Source organism: Carettochelys insculpta, chromosome 1 (genome assembly GCF_033958435.1).
Source record: "Carettochelys insculpta isolate YL-2023 chromosome 1, ASM3395843v1, whole genome shotgun sequence".
NCBI lineage: Eukaryota > Metazoa > Chordata > Testudines > Carettochelyidae > Carettochelys > Carettochelys insculpta.
Genome location: NC_134137.1, coordinates 17598657 through 17621132, shown reverse-complemented (window position 1 = coordinate 17621132; position 22476 = coordinate 17598657). Strand labels below are relative to the sequence as shown.

General features: G+C 50.3%; 1 protein-coding gene across 1 annotated transcript in view; it reads right to left on the bottom strand.

Moving 5' to 3' along the window:
* DGAT2 (diacylglycerol O-acyltransferase 2) overlaps window positions 1-22476 on the bottom strand; it is a 41707-nt gene that overhangs the window by 3749 nt on the left and 15482 nt on the right. Inside the window, exons 5-6 of the mRNA XM_074981141.1 lie at window positions 1643-1847; window positions 582-756 (exon numbers count right to left, since the gene is read on the bottom strand). Of these exons, the coding sequence (XP_074837242.1) occupies window positions 582-756; window positions 1643-1847 (380 nt within the window). The remainder of the gene's footprint in view (window positions 1-581; window positions 757-1642; window positions 1848-22476) is intronic.

Sequence of the window (22476 nt, the reverse complement as noted above, 5' to 3'; positions counted from 1 at the left end):
CCCATTTTTCTCTGTCTTGCAAGATCTGCAGGGCTGGGCTTGCCCAGGTACATGTACAGCCCCTAGCACAGTGATTAGAAAAAGCTGAGCTAGCCACAGATCACTTACACTAAAACAGCACTTCATGGGAAAGACTGAAGCAAGCACCTGACATGTCAGATTCACACAGGTGCGCACACACAAAAAGTGAATCCAGAGCAAGGCTCTGGAACTGGAACAAAGTAAAGGACTGCACGGGCTTTGGAATAGCATCAGAGCCTTACTGCATTTGTGCAATGGCACAGTGGCAACTGTGGATGCTGCAAAAGCTGTTTGATATCAAAGCAATAACAAAGGAAGATGATGCCTCAGGTGAAATAGCTCCATTACCCTAAGCCAGCTGCTTCCATTACAAACTGCTTCCCCTATATGCTGCCCCAAAGGGAAACCCAAGAGCAAGTTTTCATTCCCGAAATCCAAGGAATTCATTTCTTCATGTAATGACTGAGGTAGAGCATACAGGAAGAGGCTATTACAAAATCTACCCCCTACAGATGTGCTGTAAATTAAAGTGTTATGGATTTAGCGGATTTCTCTTTTACCCATGTCGTAAAGCCAGCTTTACAAATCCCTTCCGATTTTTCAGAGTCACCGAGTTCTTCCCCGGCGTGCAGTTCAGGGACTCCGCAGCTCCCCCAACCACAATGACAATTGCATTTCCACTGCCGTTCTTGGATAGGATATAATCAATGCTGTCACGATTCACAGGACAGATACCTGAGTGTTCCAGGAAAGAAAAAAATCTGGCTAGGAATTATTGAAGACTTGCTGTTTGCAGTGCACAAGATGAGTGGGTAAGGAGCCACTTTTGGTTTTCAGAACACAAAGCTCCTCATAATCTCCAACTTTAAGAGTATCTCCCTGGACCCCACAGCGCAAAAGATGGCACATTCAGTTCCAGTTGTTACAGATTGGCTGGATGGTCCTAAATACGCTGACCATCCTCCTAATTTAGGGTGAACAGCTAAAGAACAGCACAGAACACCAAGAGCCAGGACTGGTGGCTGGAAACAAACTTTATGGGATTACAGGAAACTTGGTCACACCCATGACAAGTGGTAGTCCAGCTAACTAAAATCATGCCAGATTATGGATGTTGCTGGGATGAGAGAGTTCCAGATTAAAGAGGTTCAACCTGCACTAACAATTTTCAATAGCTCTTCTGGTAATTACTGTAAATATAACAGGACTGAGAAGCAAAGTTAACCACCGTATTAAAATATCAAGCACTGAAGAGGACACAGTTGCTAGACAAATCTGGTGTGTTTTTTCTCACCACCTCCAACTGCTCAACAGCTCTTAGGAGCTGGAAGAGGCTTATTGCCTACTTTAGCCCACGTCCATTCAAGCCACTGGTGGATCGGTCACTTGCAGTGTTTCTTAGAACTATGGCAAGACATGAACTTCAATGTTCCTTTATCTTCATGCAAAAGAACCCTCAGTCTCAGCCAATCCAGATTCTGGAAATAAACCAATTTGAACCTCAGGCTTTGGACGAGGCTAGGAGCAGCCACAGAGGGACTGGGGGGATTTCTGGAAGCTTTGTTAGACACCGAAATAGAGACCAGGAGAGAGGAAGACAAGCCAGATCTTGTGCTCTTACCGCCAGACATTAAGTAATCCCTCAAGATAGGCATTCTGAAGTTCCCAGCTAGCGTGGCAAGGTATGGTCTGATACCAGGAAACTTGTGGCCAACACCTGTGGCTTCTGTGCTGAAGTTGCAGAATGCGCCTAAGCCCATGATTCCATGCGGGTGGTAACCAAAAATGTAATTCCTGTTGGTTAGCAGATTGTGGGTTTTCACCAGCTGAGAAAGAGAAAAGGAAAAGTTGAACAATTGTTTGTTTAAAGTGCCAGTGAAACTGCATGCAGAAATCCTCTTGCATGAGGCAGCGTGGGGCTAAGAGAAAAGGAAGGTTTGAAAACATGCATTTGACACTAAATTCTGAAATCCACCAAGTGCCAACAGTGCCCAATTCAACAATGCACATATTACTTCCTCAGCCCTACAATTAACCTCTCATCATCAGCCACCAAAACAAGATGTGTCATCTGGAGTTCAGCTGGGAAGAAGGAAATGAAAGAGAAATCCAACAGGAAGATCCAACAGGACAAATTGAAGAGACAAATATTGCAGGGATGGGCATTCCCTGTCACGAGACCACAGGCTCACTTTGCCACTGTTAAGGGAGCCACTGTGTTTAGGTAAATACCATTTCCCTTCAATGCCCCTTCTGCCATCTCTGCACCCCTCCTGCCCTGAAATCATATTCTTTGCTGTCTTAGAAGCAGCAGCTTGTACTTCATGTCACAAAAGCCCTTGACACTGAACTCCTACACAGGGCTGCTACAGGGACTAACATTTCTTGTATTCACGATCCTCATAGCTGGTAACAAAATGAAAAGTTTTCTGAGTACCCGACTGCAGGCTTGGTGACTTCCTAACACCCACAAGGTGGGCTGCTTTGTGCTTCTAGAGCAGTTTACTTATAGCCAGCTCACCACATAAGCAGCCTTGACTTTCAATTGGCAGCAGAGAGGTCTGAACATTTCTCTTCCCATGTGAGATCTTTGCTTTCCTCTTGCAGCCTTTTCCAACACTTCTAAAAAGCCCAGGGCAAGTGCATATGGCCTTCCTAACCCATGGCTGATACTGGTCAGTTGCTGGAGGAAATGGACAGGAATCCAAGTGCCAAGCCTTTTCAAGTCAACATTGGGAGTGTTTCTGACCATTGGAAAATAGAGAGAAGAAAGACCAGCACAGACTCAACCCCTCCTGGACAGACTCCAATTTCATCAGTGCATGTCAGTTCTCAGCCACACAAAGTGCAGAGAAGAACCTGAGTCCCTCCTGAAGCCATGCCAGTGGCAAACAGGTTTCACTTACACAGTAGAACACCTGCTGCTATTTAGCACAAAGGCAAAGCCTGAGTGGGAAGGACAATCCAATAACAGACCTATGGTTCAGTGTGCCTCTACTCACAGTACATGGCTGTGCTGATGTGAATGACCCTCTCTGCCACTAAAACCTGGATACCTTATACAGGCTGTCAGCTGGTCTTTCACAAGGCAGAACAGAATTACCCGGGGGCTGCAGGAACAGCGACTGGCTTTGTTTCACATGGTGTATGCACAATCAGACTGTACAGATTCCGCCAGGTTCCAGAAAAGCAGAAACTTTTGCTGCTCTGGGATAGTACAGGCTACAGCACACTACAGTCTGAAGGCTGGTGTCCGATATCTATCTGCATCTTGCATTATAGTCAGATTAATGGGGGAACTGCAGAGGGAGCTGCACTTATTTATGGGTCCTGTGGCAGCATTCACAAGCCATAGTCATGAACCAGGATCCCAGAGCTAGGTGCTGTACAAGGAGAACAAAAAAGCATTTCCTTCCCCAAAGAGCTTACCAGTCTCTCCTGTGTCTGAGGGCAGAATAGAGTCCTGCGTATACATGTGGAATAATTTGTACTAGAAAGAGTACACCTCTCTCCACCTCCCCTGCAAAAAACCCCCCACAAGGATGCCCATCATGTTGCACCATCATAGCTGATTAAAGCCAAGAAGTTTTTGGCAGTATACCAACACGGCTAAACAAATTGACAGAGCACTGACACCCTTCTCTGTGGGCCTAATGTGTTGCAATTAATCAAATGGCCACATGTTTGTATGCACGTGCAATAGGTTACATTGACGAGTATGCAGCAGCTTTCCAAATAGCTGATGAAAGCAGGTTTGCCCCATCACAATGCATTTCAGCCAAGGGGTTTCCAGAAAGTAGATGTCAATTCAGGACAAGACTTAACAAGAGCAGAGATCACCAAAAAGCACCTAATCAATCAAGTACCCACGAGTTTGAATCACACAGAGGATGGTACCCTCTAAAACAACGTGCCACACAGAGGCTGTATTTCAGGGGTAGCCAACCTGTGGCTCTCAAGCCACATGCAGCTCTTTGAGCCATTAAATGCGTCTCCTCCTCAGAGCTGCATGACAGGAATGCCATCTGCCACTCCGCACACGCACCCCAGCGCCTGATGCAAGAAGTGCATGATGGCATTGGTGGCCCCAGTGAGTCACCAGCATCAAGTTAGAGCGGGGAGGGACTGAAGGTACGCAGCTCTGGGAGAGAGGGAGGGTATTGAGATAGAATGGGGAGAAGGCGAGCGGGGGTGGGAGGGGTGCCTGGTTCTGGGAGAAGGTGAAGGCACTGAGCTACATATTATGTTTCTCGCTCTCAATATACATTATATCAATATAGATAGATAAAATAAATATATAACATGTGGCTCTTTGCACTCTATCCACATGGCTCTTAGTCTCTATCTTGTTGGCCACCCCTACTGTACTTGTTCTGAAAAGCACGTAAATGATAGTAGGTCAAACACATAGATTATCTTCTGCAGGGACCGTCTCTCTCTGAGAGCCTAATATACGGGTTATAAACATGCTCAGAGATTTACTCGGTTCTGGTAGCAGTGAAGAATTCCTGCCCATAAGGGGACCCTATTTTTGCTAAGTGCTACCCCCCTTGCTCTCTGAGTCAAGCTTACCACTTTATAAATTAGAGCAATATTCATCAGTGTTTTCTTCCCTTTTAATCTAACGAAAAAGAACCACCAGCAAGATGACATGATGCAAGTCTATCTTCCCCTCTCTGGAAGGAGAAACCCCAAGGGCCCATCTTTGGGGACCCAGAAGATAATCTCTATCTGTATTTCTGAAGATGCTCAGTTATTTATTGTTTGTACTGCAGTTATATCCACTCCCAGATCAGGACCCCATTGTGCCAGGCGCTGTCCACACCCGGAACAAAAAGACAGTCCCTGCCCTAAGGAGCTTCGTATTGTATCATGGCACTCAGAGTTTGAGAATCAGGCACTCCGTGCTTTTGGAGTTAAAATGTTCCACATCTGGATCAGCAGACAAAGAGATGGATACACTGTTTCTGCACTGAACACACAGCTAGGCATTGTTAAGTGGCTCTGCAGTGCTTGTCCTGCTGTCTTGCCTTGTTCCAGCACCTGGACAGAGCAGGAAGAACATTCCACATCTTCATGGCTTTGAGAGAAAAGCAAATGTCAGGAGCCCACACTGCTTTTCAGGAGCATCAGGGTTGGTTAAGTGGAGGAGAACGGGTGGAGACAGTGAAAATTCCACTCTGGGTCCAATAGCATTATCTGATTTCTTCTGCCCTCGTACAGGGAGACAAGTAGCAAACAGGCATTAGGAGCCCAGGGCCAGGAATGTGCCCACAGTACACCCAGAGTTTGGGTTAACCATTCTCAGAGCCTAGAGGTTACATGGAGTAGGTTTATTCATAGTCTTAGTGCTTTAGGCTCTCGGCAGTTAATGTGCTAAAACTCCTCTATCCTTTTAACTTAGGCGAATCTGATTATCCCTTTGCCGTCAGGCTAGCAGTACAAACAAGTAAGGACAGCTCTCCTACAGCTGGGGGAGTCTAGGTAGTAGAGGAGGACATGGAGTCAGGAGTCATGGGTTCCACTGCCAGCTCTGCCACTGACTTTCCGTACGACCTGGGAAAGTTATTTGATCTCAGCGGCTCAGTTTCCTCAGCTGTGAAGGGAGGAGGCCATGCCCCTCTTTCAGGAGCAAGTCTGCTCTGGGGTACAGTTCAGAGACCCTCTAATTAAAGATACTGTGAGGGCTGGGTTACATTTCTGCATTCTAATGATGCCCATGCAGAGCCTGCCTCAGTGATCCCACAATGAGGGGGGGGACAAGAGAGCCAGCTCATTCCCGCAGCTGTGCTCTCTCACCCAGGATCCCACATGCTAATGTTTATCCAGAAGTCACTTGAGGAGGGCATTCATGCCCTTCAGGGGGCTCTGAAAGCTGTGCTACAGCTGTGTCTGTTTCCACCGGACAGGAGGCCTGGCTACATCCCTGCCAGCCTTTGGAAGGCCAACACAGCAATGAGGAAGGCCTCGTTACTACTGCTGCACCCTTCTGAAAGAACTGTGAATGGACTATAGAAAACACACAGGCATGCCTGCATTGCCGTGGGGAGGTGGCAATGCATCCTGGACAAAGACCTGAGCTAGTTTTGAGTGAGCCAGCTCACTAACAGTAACAGCATAGCTGGGGTGGGACAGACTAACCACTCAAGTACAGTCCCGCCCTAGGGCTCTCGGCACTCCCTTGGCGAGCTGGCCCCAGCCCCTACAGTAGTAGGATTACCTTAGGTGGTGCTGGTACACCTATGGCCCTGTGCCTTCTGCAGTCACCCCTCCTGAGTGCAATGCAGACAGCTGCCAAGAAACAGGTGCAGCATCATGCTGAACAGAACAAGGCCCCGTTGGTGTTGCAGTGCCAGTTCCAGGGATCTGAGCACCATGCACAGCTTTTGTGTGTGGAAGATGGCCACACATGTCCCACACCACCTCCAACCTGGTGGACATGTGGCACAGCAGACAACCATGTCAGAAAAGAACATCCTTCCTTCTCCCCTCTTTATTATACCACAACTCATTGCCACTCCTTCCGGCAGCAGCACAGAAAGGTGGATCAGGCCAGCTGGTTTCTATAATGCTGCTAATCAGGGAAAGCGCCTGGGGACTACAGTGGATGAGAGCCTGGATATGATTCAACAGTGTGCCCTTGTGGCCAAGAAGGCTAGTGGCATAGCGGGGTGCATTAGAAGAAGCATTTCCTGCAGCTCTAGAGAAGTTATTTCCCTCTACTCAGCTCTGGTGAGGCAGAGTGACTGTTCTCACTGGTGACAGATGGCAGAACAAGGAGCGATGGTCTGAAGTTACAGGGAGAGAGGAGTATGTTGGATATTAGGAAAAACTGTTTCACCAGGAGGGTGGTGAAGGACTGGAATGCGTTACCAAAAGAAGTGGTGGAATCTCCATCCCTATAGGTTTTTAAGTCTCCGCTTGACATAGTCATGGCTGGGACGACTTAGATGGGTGGATCCTGCTTTAGGCAGGGAGCTGGACGAGATGACCTCCTGAGGTCCCTTCCAACCCTAGAGTTCTATGATTCTAAAGGGGGAGGGGGGTTCAGACAGTTGTATCCTGAACAGAGGCTATGAAAAGCCACACCTGGGGGCGATGTGGCATTTCCAACAAAGCAAGGTGGCTTCCAAAGGGGAACATTCGGGCAGAGGAGGAAGAAAAATCCAGAATGAAAATAATTAAAAGGACATGAGTTTTGGAAGCACAATAGATGCTTCTGCACCAGGGCTTCAGCCAAACCCACATGCAGCAGACTACAAGGAAACTTGTCCTGGGGGAATGTTACCCAGGACAAGTTCTGCAAGATATCTTCTACCTTCCTCTAAAGCAGTGGCAAAACTAGACTAGATGGACTCCTGGCCTGTGTGTGGCTGTTTCCACATTGGCCTGCAAGGCATGCCTGCTGATTAACAGTCAGGAAAACAAAACCTCGGCTGCTGTGAACTGTTCTAAGTACCCTGCTTTAAGTCAGAGATCCTGAAGCCTCCCGTTGCCCCCCAGTACCTCACTCTCTGATCCCTCTGAAGCCCTCTTCCTCCATTGATTTTCCAGCCCTCACTTGGTAAAAGGTTCCCTAATGTAAAGCTCAGCAGCATGGAATCTACACTTCCTCTTGCCTCATGCAGCTCAGCAGTGACTAAAGAGATATTTCAATAGGGTTACCGCCCCAGACTGAGGCTACGACCTTCGGCCCAGTGCCCTGAGGTTGGACTTTCGTCCCTGCCACTAATAAAACTGATGCAAACATGACTCTGGGTACCCTGGGAAGACAGGCAGCCGTCACATCTAATGCAGTGATGGAGCATGTGCTGAGACATGCACATTGCCAAAACAACAGGACATGGTGCAAACAGAGGGCATCAGCAGCCTGCAGTGTAAGAGTTTGAACACCTTCCACCCCGAGGAACAAACAGGCCTTGCCCCTAAGACTTTGGTGTCCAAACTGATTTGTAGACCAAAGCTATGTCTACCTGAAGTGGGAGGTGCTTGAGGAGATGTACTCACGCTGGCAGGACAGCACAGTAGGAGAGGTGTGGTGCACCAGCTGCCCTCTGCGATATGCCTAGCACATAGCCAGCTGACCCATCCCACTGCCCCCACCACTCCTACACCATTGCTAGGTCAGGCACGCATTGGGTCTTGCCCTGTGCACAGGGTGCATCTGCTCAAGCTGGTGCTACCATCCACAGGTGGACTCGAACCTAGAACCTCAGCACACAAGCTGCTACAGTTTGAGCTAAAAGCCAGCTGGCTCTCTGCTAAGGCTTGTTCTTTCTCTGTGTAAGTGATCTTAGCGCTGCTGCATGGAACAGTGAACTACCCCCAGTTGGCCTGTGAGTTACACTGGGACTTCACATGCCCCCAAGAGCAAAGGAAAGAAATGCAGCTACAAGCAGGGGGCCAGAGGTAACAGGGGATACAGGGCTAGTTCCTGTTCATATTTATTCCTCTGCATGCTGGACCAGCATGGACCATGTGTGTGTTTGCATGTGTGTGGAGTGGGGGAGTTGGAACAAGCAACCAGAGCAAGGCGTGGTGAGGACTGTGAGGGAGAAATGGCCAGACAGTAAGAGAGCTCCCAGGGCTGCACGCGGGCTGCTGACATCACTTGGACCCAAAGCATCCGGAGCAACTGATAGCAGCCAGGCAGCGTCCTGGTTCATGGTGCCAGGAATGCCCCTGCCACTCACAGAGGCAAGTTTGAGTTTGTCCTACTGTGCTTTCTTTGCAGCCCAATCTCTTGCGCCAAGAATGGAGTGCTAAGAACCAAAGCCCAGCTAGCACTCCTCTGGTTCAGCAGAGCAGCTGGGTGTTACTGAAATTAGGGACCAAAGAAAATCTGCTTCATCGAGTGCAGGACATGCAAGCCTCTGCTTCAGTTCTGCTGCAGCACACCAACTTAGGAGGAAGGAAAATGGTCTCCTGTATGCCAACTAGGCCAGCCAGATCAAAGGGATTTGGGAGCCAGCTGGAAAAGCTCTTACAAGCCTCATTTGGCATGCATGGAGCAAGGCCACCTTTGACTCTGCTAGTAAGGTAATTGTCTGGGGCTTATTTGAAATAGTATAAGCAGAAGCTGGCTGCAGCCACAGTCTCTGCTCTCCAGTGGCTTCAGCAGACCTTTAAGTAGCCAGTCTTAAAAGACACACAGCGTTTTGACTGTGCATCTCTTCTGGTAAAGCAGGCACTTCATAAACTGAGCAGTCAAGGGTCAATAAGCATAATCACTGGTTTAGAGCAGCAGTTCACATAGGCCTTCCAAGGGGATACATTAACTCATCTAAGCTAAGGCTACACTGCCACTTTACTGCACTGCAACTTTCTACCTCAGATGTGAAAGAATGCCCCCTTTTTCCCCCAAGCACAGCAAGTTACAGCATTTTGAAGTACCAGTGCAAACTGGGTTACAGCACTGGGAGCTGCACTTCCAGGTCAGTTAGCTACTTCCCTGGTGGAGGTGGTTTACACAGGATGCTCCCACTGCTCCTGCTAGAGGCCCTTACTTTCACCTTAAAGCGCTGCCCCAGCTCCACTTGAATTTTAGAAGTATAGACAAAGCCTTGGCGTTTACTCAGTTTTACAACAGGCTACAGAAAAGCAACTAGCCAATCAGTACCAAGTACAATTTCCTATCTACCCTGAATTGTTTATATAGCTAAATCTGGGGGTGAGGCTTCCCACAATTGTAATAATTCTGCGGTCAGCAATTTCAGTAACAGTGGCACTGCAGTACTTTGTGCCTGCTTTTGTAAGCTGGTAGTTTTTAGGGGAGGTGAAGCTTGGGGTCTGCAAGAAAACTCACATGCCAGAAAAGGGAACAGCAGTCTGGAAAGCCAGCCAGCCACGAGTTTATGGAGAGGAACTGTGTCAAGTGCCAATGTGCACCAACCTTTATTAATGGGGCATGTTCCTTGAGAAAATGCAGGCCTTTAGTTTCTGGCCCAAGACCAAGTTACATAATTACCAGAATGTTATAATGACCGTAACCAGATAAGCAAGCCCAGCTTAGCAGAGCACACTTGGTAATTAGACACTCCAACAGGAGACTGCAGATACAGGTAAATATTAATCATGGCACCTGGCTTAGATTGACAGCACCAAAAGGTTAGGCCTTATCTTGACTGACACCCCAGGCTGCAGCACTCCAGAAATTGTTCTAGAACAGCCATTTACCTACATTGCTAAGCTCCAAGAACTGCTACTTCCAGGGCAAGGCACTAAGTAGGTAGCAGACATAAGCCTTCCTAAGCCAACAGCTTCCTAAGCTTATTTCTGCCCCACTAACTGAAGTTATTTGCTCTCTTACATGCTGACCTCACTAAATATATCCCCTACGCTTTTGGCAGCAGGTCAGTTGTGCATCCATCTGAAAGAGAGGACCTGGGATTCACACCTAGCCTCCTCTGCTTCCCAAGCCTTGGCATTTTCAAAATACAGCACAACCTCTACGACAGGCACCTTGCAAGGCAGAAGGACCAACCCTCACCTTCTCAGAGGCTTTGGGTACTAGGTTTCATCAGAGGCGAAGCAGGCCACACCCGTGAGTATTCCATTCGGCCACATGGCAAACTTGGCAATAGGGATTGCCAAAAACAATCAAGGCAGGACATTTTGATGAGAACGTGACTCTGGCTGGCTTCCTTGCTAATTCACAAAAGGTCCCTCTGCACCATCCCTCCCAACTAATTCCAGCAATCATTGGTCCTCCCACAGTATGCTCCTGTACAGTTGCAGACCCTGCCAGACTAGCTCTTCAATCACTGTGCATGTGTTTTAAAATTTAACAGTTGTTTGGTTACACTAACCTCTCGTGGCACCATGGCTCAGTGCTCTACGTATTAGTGGGAGGTAGGTGGAACCCCAGCTTGAAGGGATTTACAGCCTAAATAGACAGGATATCCAAAAATGGGGTGTGTGGGGTGGGGGTGATAGCAGAAGTGAAAAAACAATCACAGAGTTGATGTGACAAGTGAAGATCACAGAGCAGCTGCCTGTAAGGCTTAGATCTGAACTTAGCCCTGCACTGACTGACTAGCTCTCACTCCCTCCACTGTATACTTCGTTTCTAGTGCCCCGTACCCTATCTAAGGCTGCTTTATCCATGGCAATTTGCCTATGGGAGAGATACAAGTTGATGGTGGTAGGATACCCACCACACACACCATAGGGATGCAAATATTTGACACGGTTTTGCACCTTAAGAAGGTTTGCTTTGAAATATAATGAGTCTGGTACTGCTGCACCCCTCACTTTTACAAAACTGGCCTGTTTGACTGTGTAGATCAGACCAGGAGGAGGAGAACTAGGTGGTGATTGTAAAAGCTGGAGGCAGACATGGAAGATAGCACTGTAACTCAATGACAATGGAAGAGAGTCAACCAGAAGGAACTTCTCTATCAAGAAGCATGGTTCTTCCCCTCACTACCTTAATTAAGCACCGCAATGGACTAAGATCCTGCACAATTCTACTGCCCTCTGCATGACACCCATTACATGGCTATGTAAGTGCTGACAAACGTTCAGAGCACTTTCTCATGGGGCCTTTATCCCCAGCATCCTCCCTCTACACTAGGCACAGCTGTGCACAATCCAGTGTCCAGTTTCGTTGGGGGTCACCAGCTTGAGCAGGTTGGTTTAAAGTGACATTTCACCATTACACTTGGAAATGAGGACATATTTCTGTTCTGGACAGGTGATTAAAACTGCACTCAGTGGCATCTGAGCACCTCCAGTAGGTTATTTGTACTTCCTCCTACTCCCAAGCAGTCATAGGACCACCCCTGCTCCTGCTGCTTCCAAAGCCTCCCTGTCTTAGCATCAGGCAGCCAGTTGTGGATTAACATAAGGGCAAAAATGGCAGTGACCCTAGGGCCCTCAGGCATGAGGGGCCCCAAGGCTCCATAACTCCATTTTGTTTAAACAACTCACTAACAAAAACGTGTCACATTATTCTTATTTTAAAATTAAAGTGAAGTATTACGTATCATGAGCAATACTAAGTATGAATAGATTTTAAAGCATAAATAATGACATTTCATTAATATTTTAATATATTGGGGGGGTGGGGGGGCTTGTGACTGTGTTGTCCCAAGGCACCACCTGTTCTGAATCCACCCCTGCAGGCAGCTACCCAACCGCACCTACTTATGCATTTCTCTCAGCACCCCCATCTCCACTGCTACAAATGCCATCTCACATGGTCATTTCTGCTGGCTAACAATGGTTTATGGACAGGATCAGCATCAAGAGAATGCTGCTTTCACGGCTGTTCAGCCACATGGCGACAGCCAAGTTAAGTCTTTCAGAGGCAATAGTGGGACTTAGAGTAAAATTTGGTCAGGATTTGTCTGAAGCCAGAGAACATAATTAGAGAGTCAGACTGGCTTGCTTTCTCCTGCGAGCCTCTTAAGAGGCAACAGAAGCTTGTTCGGTATCAGCCATATGCAAAGCAAAGTGTGTGGCTTGTAGCCCCATAACACATTTCACCTGTTCTTTATGGTATATTTAGCTGCTCACTACTTGAGATCAGTTCCTTTTTCATGTAAGAGGCTCCCCTCTCATCTGCACCTAGACACTCTAATACACAGCCCTCATTTATATAAGGGTTACCATATTTGAACTTTCAAAAAAGACGACACCCCGCGAGGGTACACATCTATCAACTCAACACTGCATTAATGTACTAGTTGGTAGATACTGATGCACTCCTGAGAGGGAGTGTCCTCTTTTTTGGACATTCAAATAGGGTAACCCTAATTTATGTTTACATAAAACCTTCCCTCCTAAGGCTGGAGTTTGCCGATGGCTGTTCAGATTAACCCAGGCTCTGATCAGAATCACAGATACCAAATTGCACCATGTACTGTCTCAGATCCTACCCCAGGGCACATTTGACCCATTTTAGACACTGAGCAATCCCTGCCAGTCTTAAGCAGGTTTGTAAATGACATGGTCCTTACCCCCTTAACTCTGCCCAGGCATCACTGTTGCCTCTTCCAGTTTATCTGCCGTCTGATGGGAAAGCAGACACTGCCCCGTGTGGCAGACCCATGAGGGAACGGGTGTTCTTACCCACTCAAGTTGATCACACCCACTATAATGTTAGCCATTTAACACACTACAGAATGTACCTGCCTCTCAGAGGCCGCGTCTACACGTGCACGCTACTTCGAAGTAGCAGCGCCAACTTCGAAATAGCACCCGTCAGGGCTACACATGTTGGGTGCTATTTTGAAGTTGAAATCGACGTTAAGCGGCGAGACGTCGAAGTCACTAACCCCATGAGGGGATGGGAATAGCGCCCTACTTCGAAGTTGAACGTCGAAGTAGGGCACGTGTAGCCGATCCGCGTCCCGCAACATCGAAATAGCGGGGTCCGCCATGGCGGCCATCAGCTGAGGGGTTGAGAGATACTCTCTCCAGCCCCTGCAGGGCTCTATGGTCACCGTGGGCAGCAGCCCTTAGCCCAGGGCTTCTGGCTGCTGCAGCTGGGGATCCATGCTGCATGCACAGGGTCTGCAACCAGTTGTCAGCTCTGTGGATCTTGTGTTGTTTAGTGCAACTGTGTCTGGGAGGGGCCCTTTAAGGGAGCGGCTTGCTGTTGAGTCCGCCCTGTGACCCTGTCTGCAGCTGTTCCTGGCACCCTTATTTTGATGTATGCCACTTTGGCGTGTAGACATTCCCTCGCAGTGCCCATTTCGATGTGGTGCTGCCCAACGTTGAAGTTGAACGTCGAAGTTGCCAGCCCTGGAGGACGTGTAGACGTTATTCATCGAAATAGCTTATATCAATGTCGCTACATCGAAATAAGCTATTTTGATGTAGAGTGCATGTGTAGACAGCCAGAAATCAGCAGCAGGGGATGTGTCTGCACTAACTGTTCTGAAAGCTTGCCCACCACTGCTCATCTCGTGCTGCACTGCTTCACAACCTGGGGTTGTGCAGAGAACTCATCTTTTCTGGGAAGTGGGAATCCCCCACAGAGGGCAGGATACTTGCTATCAACAGGGGAGCTAGGCCATGGACAGCAGGAACAGGAGAGTGTAGCCAGGTTCCAAGACCACTGGGTACCAGGGGAATACTGGAATATTTAAAAGGTACACAGCTTCCAATCTCTGGAGAGAAAGGGCTAGTTGTGCTGCTGGCTGTTCAGCAGCCTCACCCTGTAGCTCATGTGTCAAGGTTGGAGAGGAAGAGTGCCAGTGCCAGAAAGCTGTAGTTGTGTAAGACATGCATCTTTCAGACTCACTTCTCGCTAAGCGGGACTTTATCCCTGCTGCTCTACAGCAGTATTTCTCAGCCAGGGGTACGTGTAGCCCTTAGGGGTACAGAGAGGGCTTCTGTGGGGTACATCAATGCTTCTAGATGTTTGCTGAGTTTTACAACATGCTACATAAAAAAAACCCACAGCAGTAGAGTTAGTACTAGCTAAAAGTTCTTTCAGAGAATGGACTAGTTTCTACTGCTTCATATGCTGAAATGTGAGTACAATATTTCTGTTCCAATTCATTTATTTGATAAGATGGTAGAAAACCAGCAAGTTGCCAGTAGTTGTCTTCTGTGATATTTTTGTAAGCAAGTAGTTTAAGTGAGGTGTAACTTGGTGGTATGCAAAACAAATCGACTCCTGAGAAGGATACAGTAATCTGGACAGGTTGAATGGCACTTGTTGCAAGAGCTCAGATTACCTTTGGATCATGTTTCTTATGCTGTGGTATGCATAGCCTTAGGGGTATGCAAGGGAAGTCTGGGGTACTTATTTTTTGAAAAAGCAGTACTTAATTAAAAAAAAAAAAAAAAGAGGTGAGAAACACCGCTCTAGGGGAGGGGTGGCCCTTGCATTGCCATTCAAACAGGACCCTACCCTGCAAAAACTCAGGATTGCGTGCAACTGCTTTACATCCCTGTCACACCGTCAGGAGCACTCACTTTGACAAGGCTGGGTCACAGGCATAGGCCTGGCCTGCGTCTGTCCTCTGGTCTTCACTCCTTCTCCAGACTGAGTTATATGCACTAGTGACAGAAGAGGGGGCAGCATTTGGCTACACTAGAGGGGGCTCAGGAGGAGAATGACACATGCTGCAGCCCTGGAGCAGGTACCACACCTGCATACTCCAGCAAGAGAGATCAGTGGCTGCAGCTTTGCTAGCCCCACCTGAAGAGGCCTGCCCATTTGCCACTTTGGCTCTTTGTAAGACCAGTGCTCTCTGCCCACCTCAAAGTGGCAGATGGCTGCTGCTGAGACTGCAGAGTTAGAAGATAATCCAGCCAGTGTACAGGACAGCTGAAGGGACCTAGCAAATAGCTGTTCCTCCATTTAATAGCCTCTTCCCCACCACTGCCTTCTTGCTGCATGACATTATCTGGCACAGATGTCCCTGGTCTGTGGTGAATCAGTTGCTGACTTCACACTCCACTGTTTGTGTGGCCAGTAATCAGTGCTTATCTACATGCAGGGCCCAAGGTTCAGTGAAGCAGCTGTACACTCCCACATAGCTGCAGAGAGATGACAAGTCAGCAGGAGTCCCCTGGGTTTAAGAAATGGCATGGGGAGGGAGGTGTTCAACATGCTTATCACAGACAACTCAAAAGTAGTTTTGACAAGGTGCTGCTCTTTAATGTGCTTAGTTTTGTAGCAATGCAATCCGATTACTAAAGCCAGCAAGGGTCACCATTAAAAAAGACAAGTTACTCACCGTAGTAACGGTGGTTCTTCGAGATGTGTCCCCGTGGGTGCTCCACAATAGGTGTCGGGCTTGCCCGGCGCCGCAGATCGGATCTTCCAAGCAGTTTCTGCCAGACCGCGCATGCACCAGTGCGCGCCGCTCCCTTGCGCGCTCCTGGCCATGTGCGCGATCCGGTCCCCGCCAGTTCCTCGACCAACCGCCTCGGGTGCCCCTGCAAAACACTAACAGAGATCCGAAGCGGGGAGGATGGGCGGGTAGTGGAGCACCCACGGGGACACATCTCGAAGAACCACTGTTACTACGGTGAGTAACTTGTCTTTCTTCTTCGAGTGTCCCCGTGGGTGCTCCACAATAGGTGACTACCCAGCAGTAACCCAAGATAGGAGGTGGGTAATCGGATTATGTGCAGCTTGTCCCCGAGAGGACCGCTGCAGAGAGACGGGTATCCTCTTGGAATACCCTGTGAAGGGCGTAATGTTTGGCGAAGGTGTCGTAGGATGACCAGGTCGCCGCTCTGCAAATGTCTTAACGCAACGCCCTTGAAAAAGGCTGTTGATGCCGCCACCGCCCTAGTGGAATGAGCCCTGGGAGTGGCCGATAAAGGAGTCTTTTTGAGCTCGTAGCACATTTTTATGCAGGATGCAATGTGCTTTGAGATTCTCTGCGAGGAGAGACCTTCTCCTTTCGATTTGGGAGCGAGGGAGACTAGGAGTCTATCCGTTTTCCGGAAGGACTTGGTCCTTTCTACGTAGAAGGCTAGCGCCCTCCTCACGTCCAGGAGGTGTAGGCGCGCCTCTTCGTTGGAGTTGAGGCTTTGGATAAAACGAGGGTAGAACAATAGGTTCGTTAATGTGAAACTCGGAAGAAACTTTGGGAACAAAGGCTGGATGCAGCCGTATGGTTACCACCTCCTTAGAAAAAACAGTGCAGGGTGGCGTTGCCATGACTGCCGCGAGCTCACTCACCCTACGAGCTGACGTAATTGCAAGAAGAAAGGTCGTCTTTATTGTAAGGAGGCGGAGGGGAACTGTGGCCAAGGGCTCGAACGGTGGTCCCATTAGCGTGGTAAGCACCAGGTCCAAGTTCCACGAAGGTGGAATCGGTTTCTGAGGGGGGTATAGGTTTACCAACCCTTTGAGGAACCTGGTAACCATAGGGTGGGCGAACACCGTGTGCCCTTCCTCCTCATGTCTGAACGCCGAGATGGCGGCAAGGTGGACCTTCAACGAGGATAGCGAGAGTCCTCCTCTCTTGAGGTCCAGTAAATACTCTAGTATTGTAGGTATAGGCACCAAAAAGGAGGGCCAGCTGTTTGGAAGAACACCAAGCCGTGAAGCGAGTCCATTTTTGCTTGTAGGTCTTCCTGGTGGAAGTCCTCCTGCTACTTTCTAGGACTTGCTGTACTTCCACTGTGCACGTGCTCTCTAGGGAGCTGAGCCATGGATTAACCACGCTTGCAGTCGCAGGCTTTGGGGGTGCGGGTGCACTATGGACCCCTGGGCTTGCGTGAGCAGATCCAGCGCCACCGGAAGAGGCATCGGTGGACGGTCCGACATGCGCAGGAGTAGGGGGAACCATTGTTGTCGATCCCACGTTGGGACTATCAGGATCATCCAGGCCCTTTCCCTCCTGACTTTCTGCAAGACTTTGTGGATCAGCACTGTGGGAGGAAACGCATAAAGCAGGGGGCCCCTCCACGGGATCGCGAACGCGTCCCCCAGGGACCCCCATCCCAGTCCTGCCCTGGAGCAGAATCATGGGCACTTCTTGTTGTGCTGAGTGGCAAACAGGTCTATTTGGGGAAAACCCCATGCGTGGAAAATTGGCCGTAGCAGATCGGGACGGATCTGCCACTCGTGTGTGAGTGCAAAACGCCTGCTCAGCTGGTCTGCCTTCACATTGTGCGCACCCGGCAAGTATGAGGCTTTCAAGATTATATTGTTGGCGATGCACCAGTTCCATAAGCGGATTGCTTCCGCGCATAAGGCACGGGATTGAGCTCCTCCTTTCCTGTTTATATAAAACATGGTGGAGGTATTGTCTGTACTGATCCCGACGACTTTGCCTTGTATGTGGTCTCGAAAGTGTCTGCAGGCGTTGAACACTGCTCTGAACTCCAGTATATTTATGTGTAGTGACTGTTCCGTGGGTGACCACAGTCCTTGAGTCACCTCTTCGCCCATGTGCGCTCCCCACCCTATGAGGGAGGCATCTGTAGTGAGAAAAACCGATATTTGCGGCTGGTGGAAGGGTACCCCTGTTAGCAGGTTCCTGGGGTTTACCCACCATTGTAGGGATTTGCGCACCCCGGCTGTGGGCGACACCACCCTGTGAACAGTGTGTACTGCCGGTTTGTATACACTCGCCAGCCAGTGCAGCATGCTGCGCATGTGTAACCTGGCGTTCTGTACTACGAACGTCGCCGCTGCCATGTGGCCCAGCAGCTGCAAGCACGTCAAGACCGGCACCGTAGGGCTGAAGGTGATGACCTGCACGAAGGAACCGATGGCCCGAAAGCGAGCCTCTGGTAGATATACTCTCGCTGTAACTGAGTTTATGCGAGCCCCTATGAACTCTATGTCCTGTGTGGGGTCTATTTTCGATTTTGCCAGATTGATAACCAGGCCGAGTGAAGAGAACGTGTTTGCTGTGACGCGTATCATGCGCAGAACCTCCCCCTTTGAGGCCCCTTTGAGCAGGCAGTCGTCCAGATACGGGAAAATAAATACCCCCCGTCTGTGCAGGTAGGCTGACACCACTGCCAAGGTCTTGGTGAAGACTCTGGGGGCCGAGGAGAGGCCAAATGGTAGGACCTTGTATTGGAAGTGTTCGTTGCCTACCATGAACCGGAGGAATCGCCGGTGAGCCGGATGGATAGTTATGTGGAAGTACGCGTCTTGTAAATCGAGGGCTGCGAACCAGTCTCCATCGTCCAGTGCTGTAAGGATGGAGGTGATTGTGGTCAAACTTGTGGCCTTTGGCCCCGCCCCGAGGACGCACGGCTCTGTTGTGAACGTCGCCTGGGAGTTCTGTACTGCTGGTGCTGTTGATGTCGCCCTTGCTCGTAACCCCTGTGGTACTGGGGGCACTGTTGCTGGTACTGGTACCATCTTTGTTGAGGGTAGTACCTTTTCTTTGTGTATGGAGGGGTGTAAATCCCCAGGGTCCTGAGTGTGGCTCTTGAATTTTTACTGGAATGAAGGACCGAGTTAGTTGATTCAGCAAACAGCTTCTGCGAGTCGAAGGGAAGGTCAACTATCTTCGCCTGCAGATCCCTCGGTATACCCGAAGTCTGGAGCCAGGACTCCCTTCGCATCACCACTGCCGTTGCTGTGGAACGTGCTGCTGTGTCCGCAACGTCCAGGGCGATCTGAACTCCCGTCCTCGAGGCCGCATAGCCTTCTTGCACTATGGCCTTGAGCACCGGCTTTTTGTCCTCTGGAAGCGAGTCCATGAGGGAGGTTAACCTGGAATAGTTGTCGAAATTATGGTTCGCTAAGTGCGCTGCGTAATTTGCCATTCGCAACGTTAAAGTGGAGGAAGAGTAGACCTTTCTGCCGAACAGCTCTAGCTTCTTGGCATCTTTGTTCCCCGTCCTGAATTGAGATGTCTTTGATCTTTCTTGCGACGACTCCACCACCAAGGAATTTGGCTGTGGGTGGCTGAACAGGAACTCCATGCCCTTCGCCGGCACGAAGTATTTCTTATCCGCTCTGTTTTGGACAGGCAGAATAGTCGCAGGGGTCTGCCATATCGTAGTGGCGGACTCTAAGATCGCTTCATCAAGCGGTATTGCTACTCTGGAGGAGGCCGGAGGTCTCAAATTTTTGAGGAGCTTATGGTGTTTCTCTTGCACCTCTGCTGTCTGGATGCCTTGCGTGAAGGCCACCCTCTTAAACAGCTCTTGAAACTGTTTGAGATCGTCCGGAGGATGGACGTCCCCTGGGGCCGTAGCCTCGTCCGGGGAGGAGAGCGAGGAACCGCTGGGGTACGTCTCTCTGGACCCTTCCGGTTCCTGCTGGTGATGGTACACCCTCTCGCTAGAGGTTTGCGAGGGAAAATCTCGGGGTTCCATAACCAGTCCCCCCTGAGATGCTTGAGTCTCTGTCCCCGGTCGCAATTTCCCTCGGGGGTACGAGATCGTCTGTGGGGATCTTCCCCTAGTAGATTGCCGATGGTGTCTATGCCCCGCGTGGTAGGGGCAACCATGGCAGTATAGGCACTGTTCTTGGGAAGGTGACCTAGACCACTCCCTTGGTGCATACCCTCTGCGTCTGGGGGAGGGAGATCGTCAAGACACTGGAGAGAGCGATTTTGCGTAATAGTCCAGTGGTTCAAACCCCAGGAAGGGTGAAGGTGGTCCCAGCCAGGGTGAGGCTGGTTGCAAAAATGGAGAAGGGGGCTCCGGGTAGGCTAGGGGGGGACCCCTGCCTTCTGGTTGGAGTCTGCAACATAAGCGGAGGGCTGTGAGAAAGCAACTCCACAGCCCTGTCCGGAGAGGGGCTGCAATGCCTCCTCTTGTGTGCAGCCTTCCCCCTCCCTGGAGGAGGTAACTCCGCCCCCTGACGCACAGGGGATCCCGGCCCCGTCCGCACCGTGCTAGGCACGCTCGAAGGTGGTGCCGCACGTGTGGTGTCCTTCAGTGCCTGCAGGCTGCGTGCCTGCGCGCTCTGCACTGCTGGTTCCCCGGGGGTCGGTGCCGCTGCCTGCGGTGCCGCCGATACCGGTGCTTGTTTAGCCGCCGCCCTGCCTGCAGTGCGGGGCGGCTGGCTGATTATCGGAGGCTGAGCCGCTTCCACGTGGCTCTCCGTGCCGCCGCCGATCAGCTATTGCTGCGGCTGGGGGCTGCTCACTCCTCCCGTCCCGCTCGCTGTTGCTGCCGGCAGGGATCGGGCTGGGGAGGCTTTCCTCCGTTTTTGCGCTGATGGGGTGAGGGAGGCAGCTTTCCTTTTATGGGCCCCGGAGGGTCCCTCCTGCTGCGGCCGCTCCGGCACATCTGGCTGGAGGGCCTTATCAAAAAGCAGCATTTTAAGCCGCATCTCCCTGTCTCTCCTTGCTCTGGCTGTTAATTTAGCACAGAAGGAGCATTTCTGTGCAACATGGGACTCCCCAAGGCACCTTATGCATAGACTGTGCCCATCGGACGCTGGCATCGCCTCTCGGCAGGACTCACATTTTTTAAATCCTGAAGAGGACGTTGTTGGTGAGTCTTTCAGTTGTTAAACGGGTACTTAGCACCTTCTCTGTGCTGTTTTCCCCTTCCGATGGCCTGCCGCAGCAGGAGGGCTGATGGCCCTATGCTCCTGGCCTCCGGCGCTTGTTACTGGGACTGGATTGAAGCTGTCCCGCTTGTAGTTTGTTTGTTGCTTTTGGTTTTTTTTTGTTTTTTTTTGCGCAAAAATAACAACCGGCTAACTTGCAGTAGCCTAAGTACTTGAAAAACTTTAAAGAAAAACAGTTATTGAATACGCTACTTGGCCTTAGCCTAGTTCGGATTCCGTCTGCAGCCAACGGCGGTTAAGAGGAACTGGTGGGGACCGGATCGCGCACATGGCCAGGAGCGCGCAAGGGAGCGGCGCGCGCCAGCGCATGCGCGGTCCGGCAGAAACTGCTTGGAAGATCCGATCTGTGGCGCCGGGCAAGCCCGACACCTATTGTGGAGCACCCACGGGGACACTCGAAGAAGTAGTCAATAAAATTCATCTATTCTGTGCATAGGGAAAGTGACCTCATATTAGGGATGTATATAGTGTTTGTTGGCAAATACTGGCTTTAATAGCTACCACTATACCTAGAACAAGTACCTTGAGCTTTCTTCCATGCCTCCAGCAGACCCCTTCCCAGCCTCAAGCCCAAAAGAGTCCACATCTCCACAGCAGGGCTACTTCCATCTACAGTTTTCCAGTCTCGTGCACTTGTCAGTCCTTCTTTCTACTCCAGGGACCAGCCTAGCCAGGTCTGCATTATTAGCTGAGAAACTGGTTCCATGTGGTAGGAGGTACACAGATGAGAGGATTTGCAAGATCAAAGCAGTGATTCCAGGTTCAAGTCACCACCATCTTCCATGGCTGGAGTCCCTCCCAAAGCAGCTATAAACACAGAGCCTGCTCCACTGCAGAAGTGGCCAGATCCACAGGAGACCCATATGCGGGGGTGGGGGGAGGGGTGCATTTATCATCCCCATGGAGCACCCCTCCCTCACCACTCCACCCCATCATCCCTGACGACCCCTAGCCTCCTCCCAGACCTGGCCAGGGATTATTGACATAGGGGCCAGGCAGTGGATGATGGCCACAGGGGATCACCTCCCCGAAGCTCCTTTGCCCTCCCCACATTCACATCACAGCACTGTGCCGAAGCCTTCTGACTCCCTGGAGGCCTCCCAGCCACTAGCTGAGAAGTGGTGCGCAGCAGGCCAGGAGGGAGCAGAGCAGTGCTGCGTGGTGAGCACTTGGGAGGCGATTCCCTGTGACTTCAGCGCCGCAACTACCTCCCACCCCTTTTCTCATGTGATCCCCCCTCTCCCAGGCCAGGTGGCTGGGGTGAGGGGGAATCTTCAGGCCGAGTGGGGAGGGGCACAAACCATGGGTGGCTGGAAGGGTATGAGGGAGACAGGGCCAGCAGGAAAGCCAGAGGTGGGGGAGGGAGTGGTCCACATTTACAAAAAAAAAATCACACGTGCATGTGCCCTACTCCACAAATGTCTGCATACAGCACCTGCAGAAGGTTCAGGTCCATTTCCGTTGATGCAGACTGTTAACTCCAA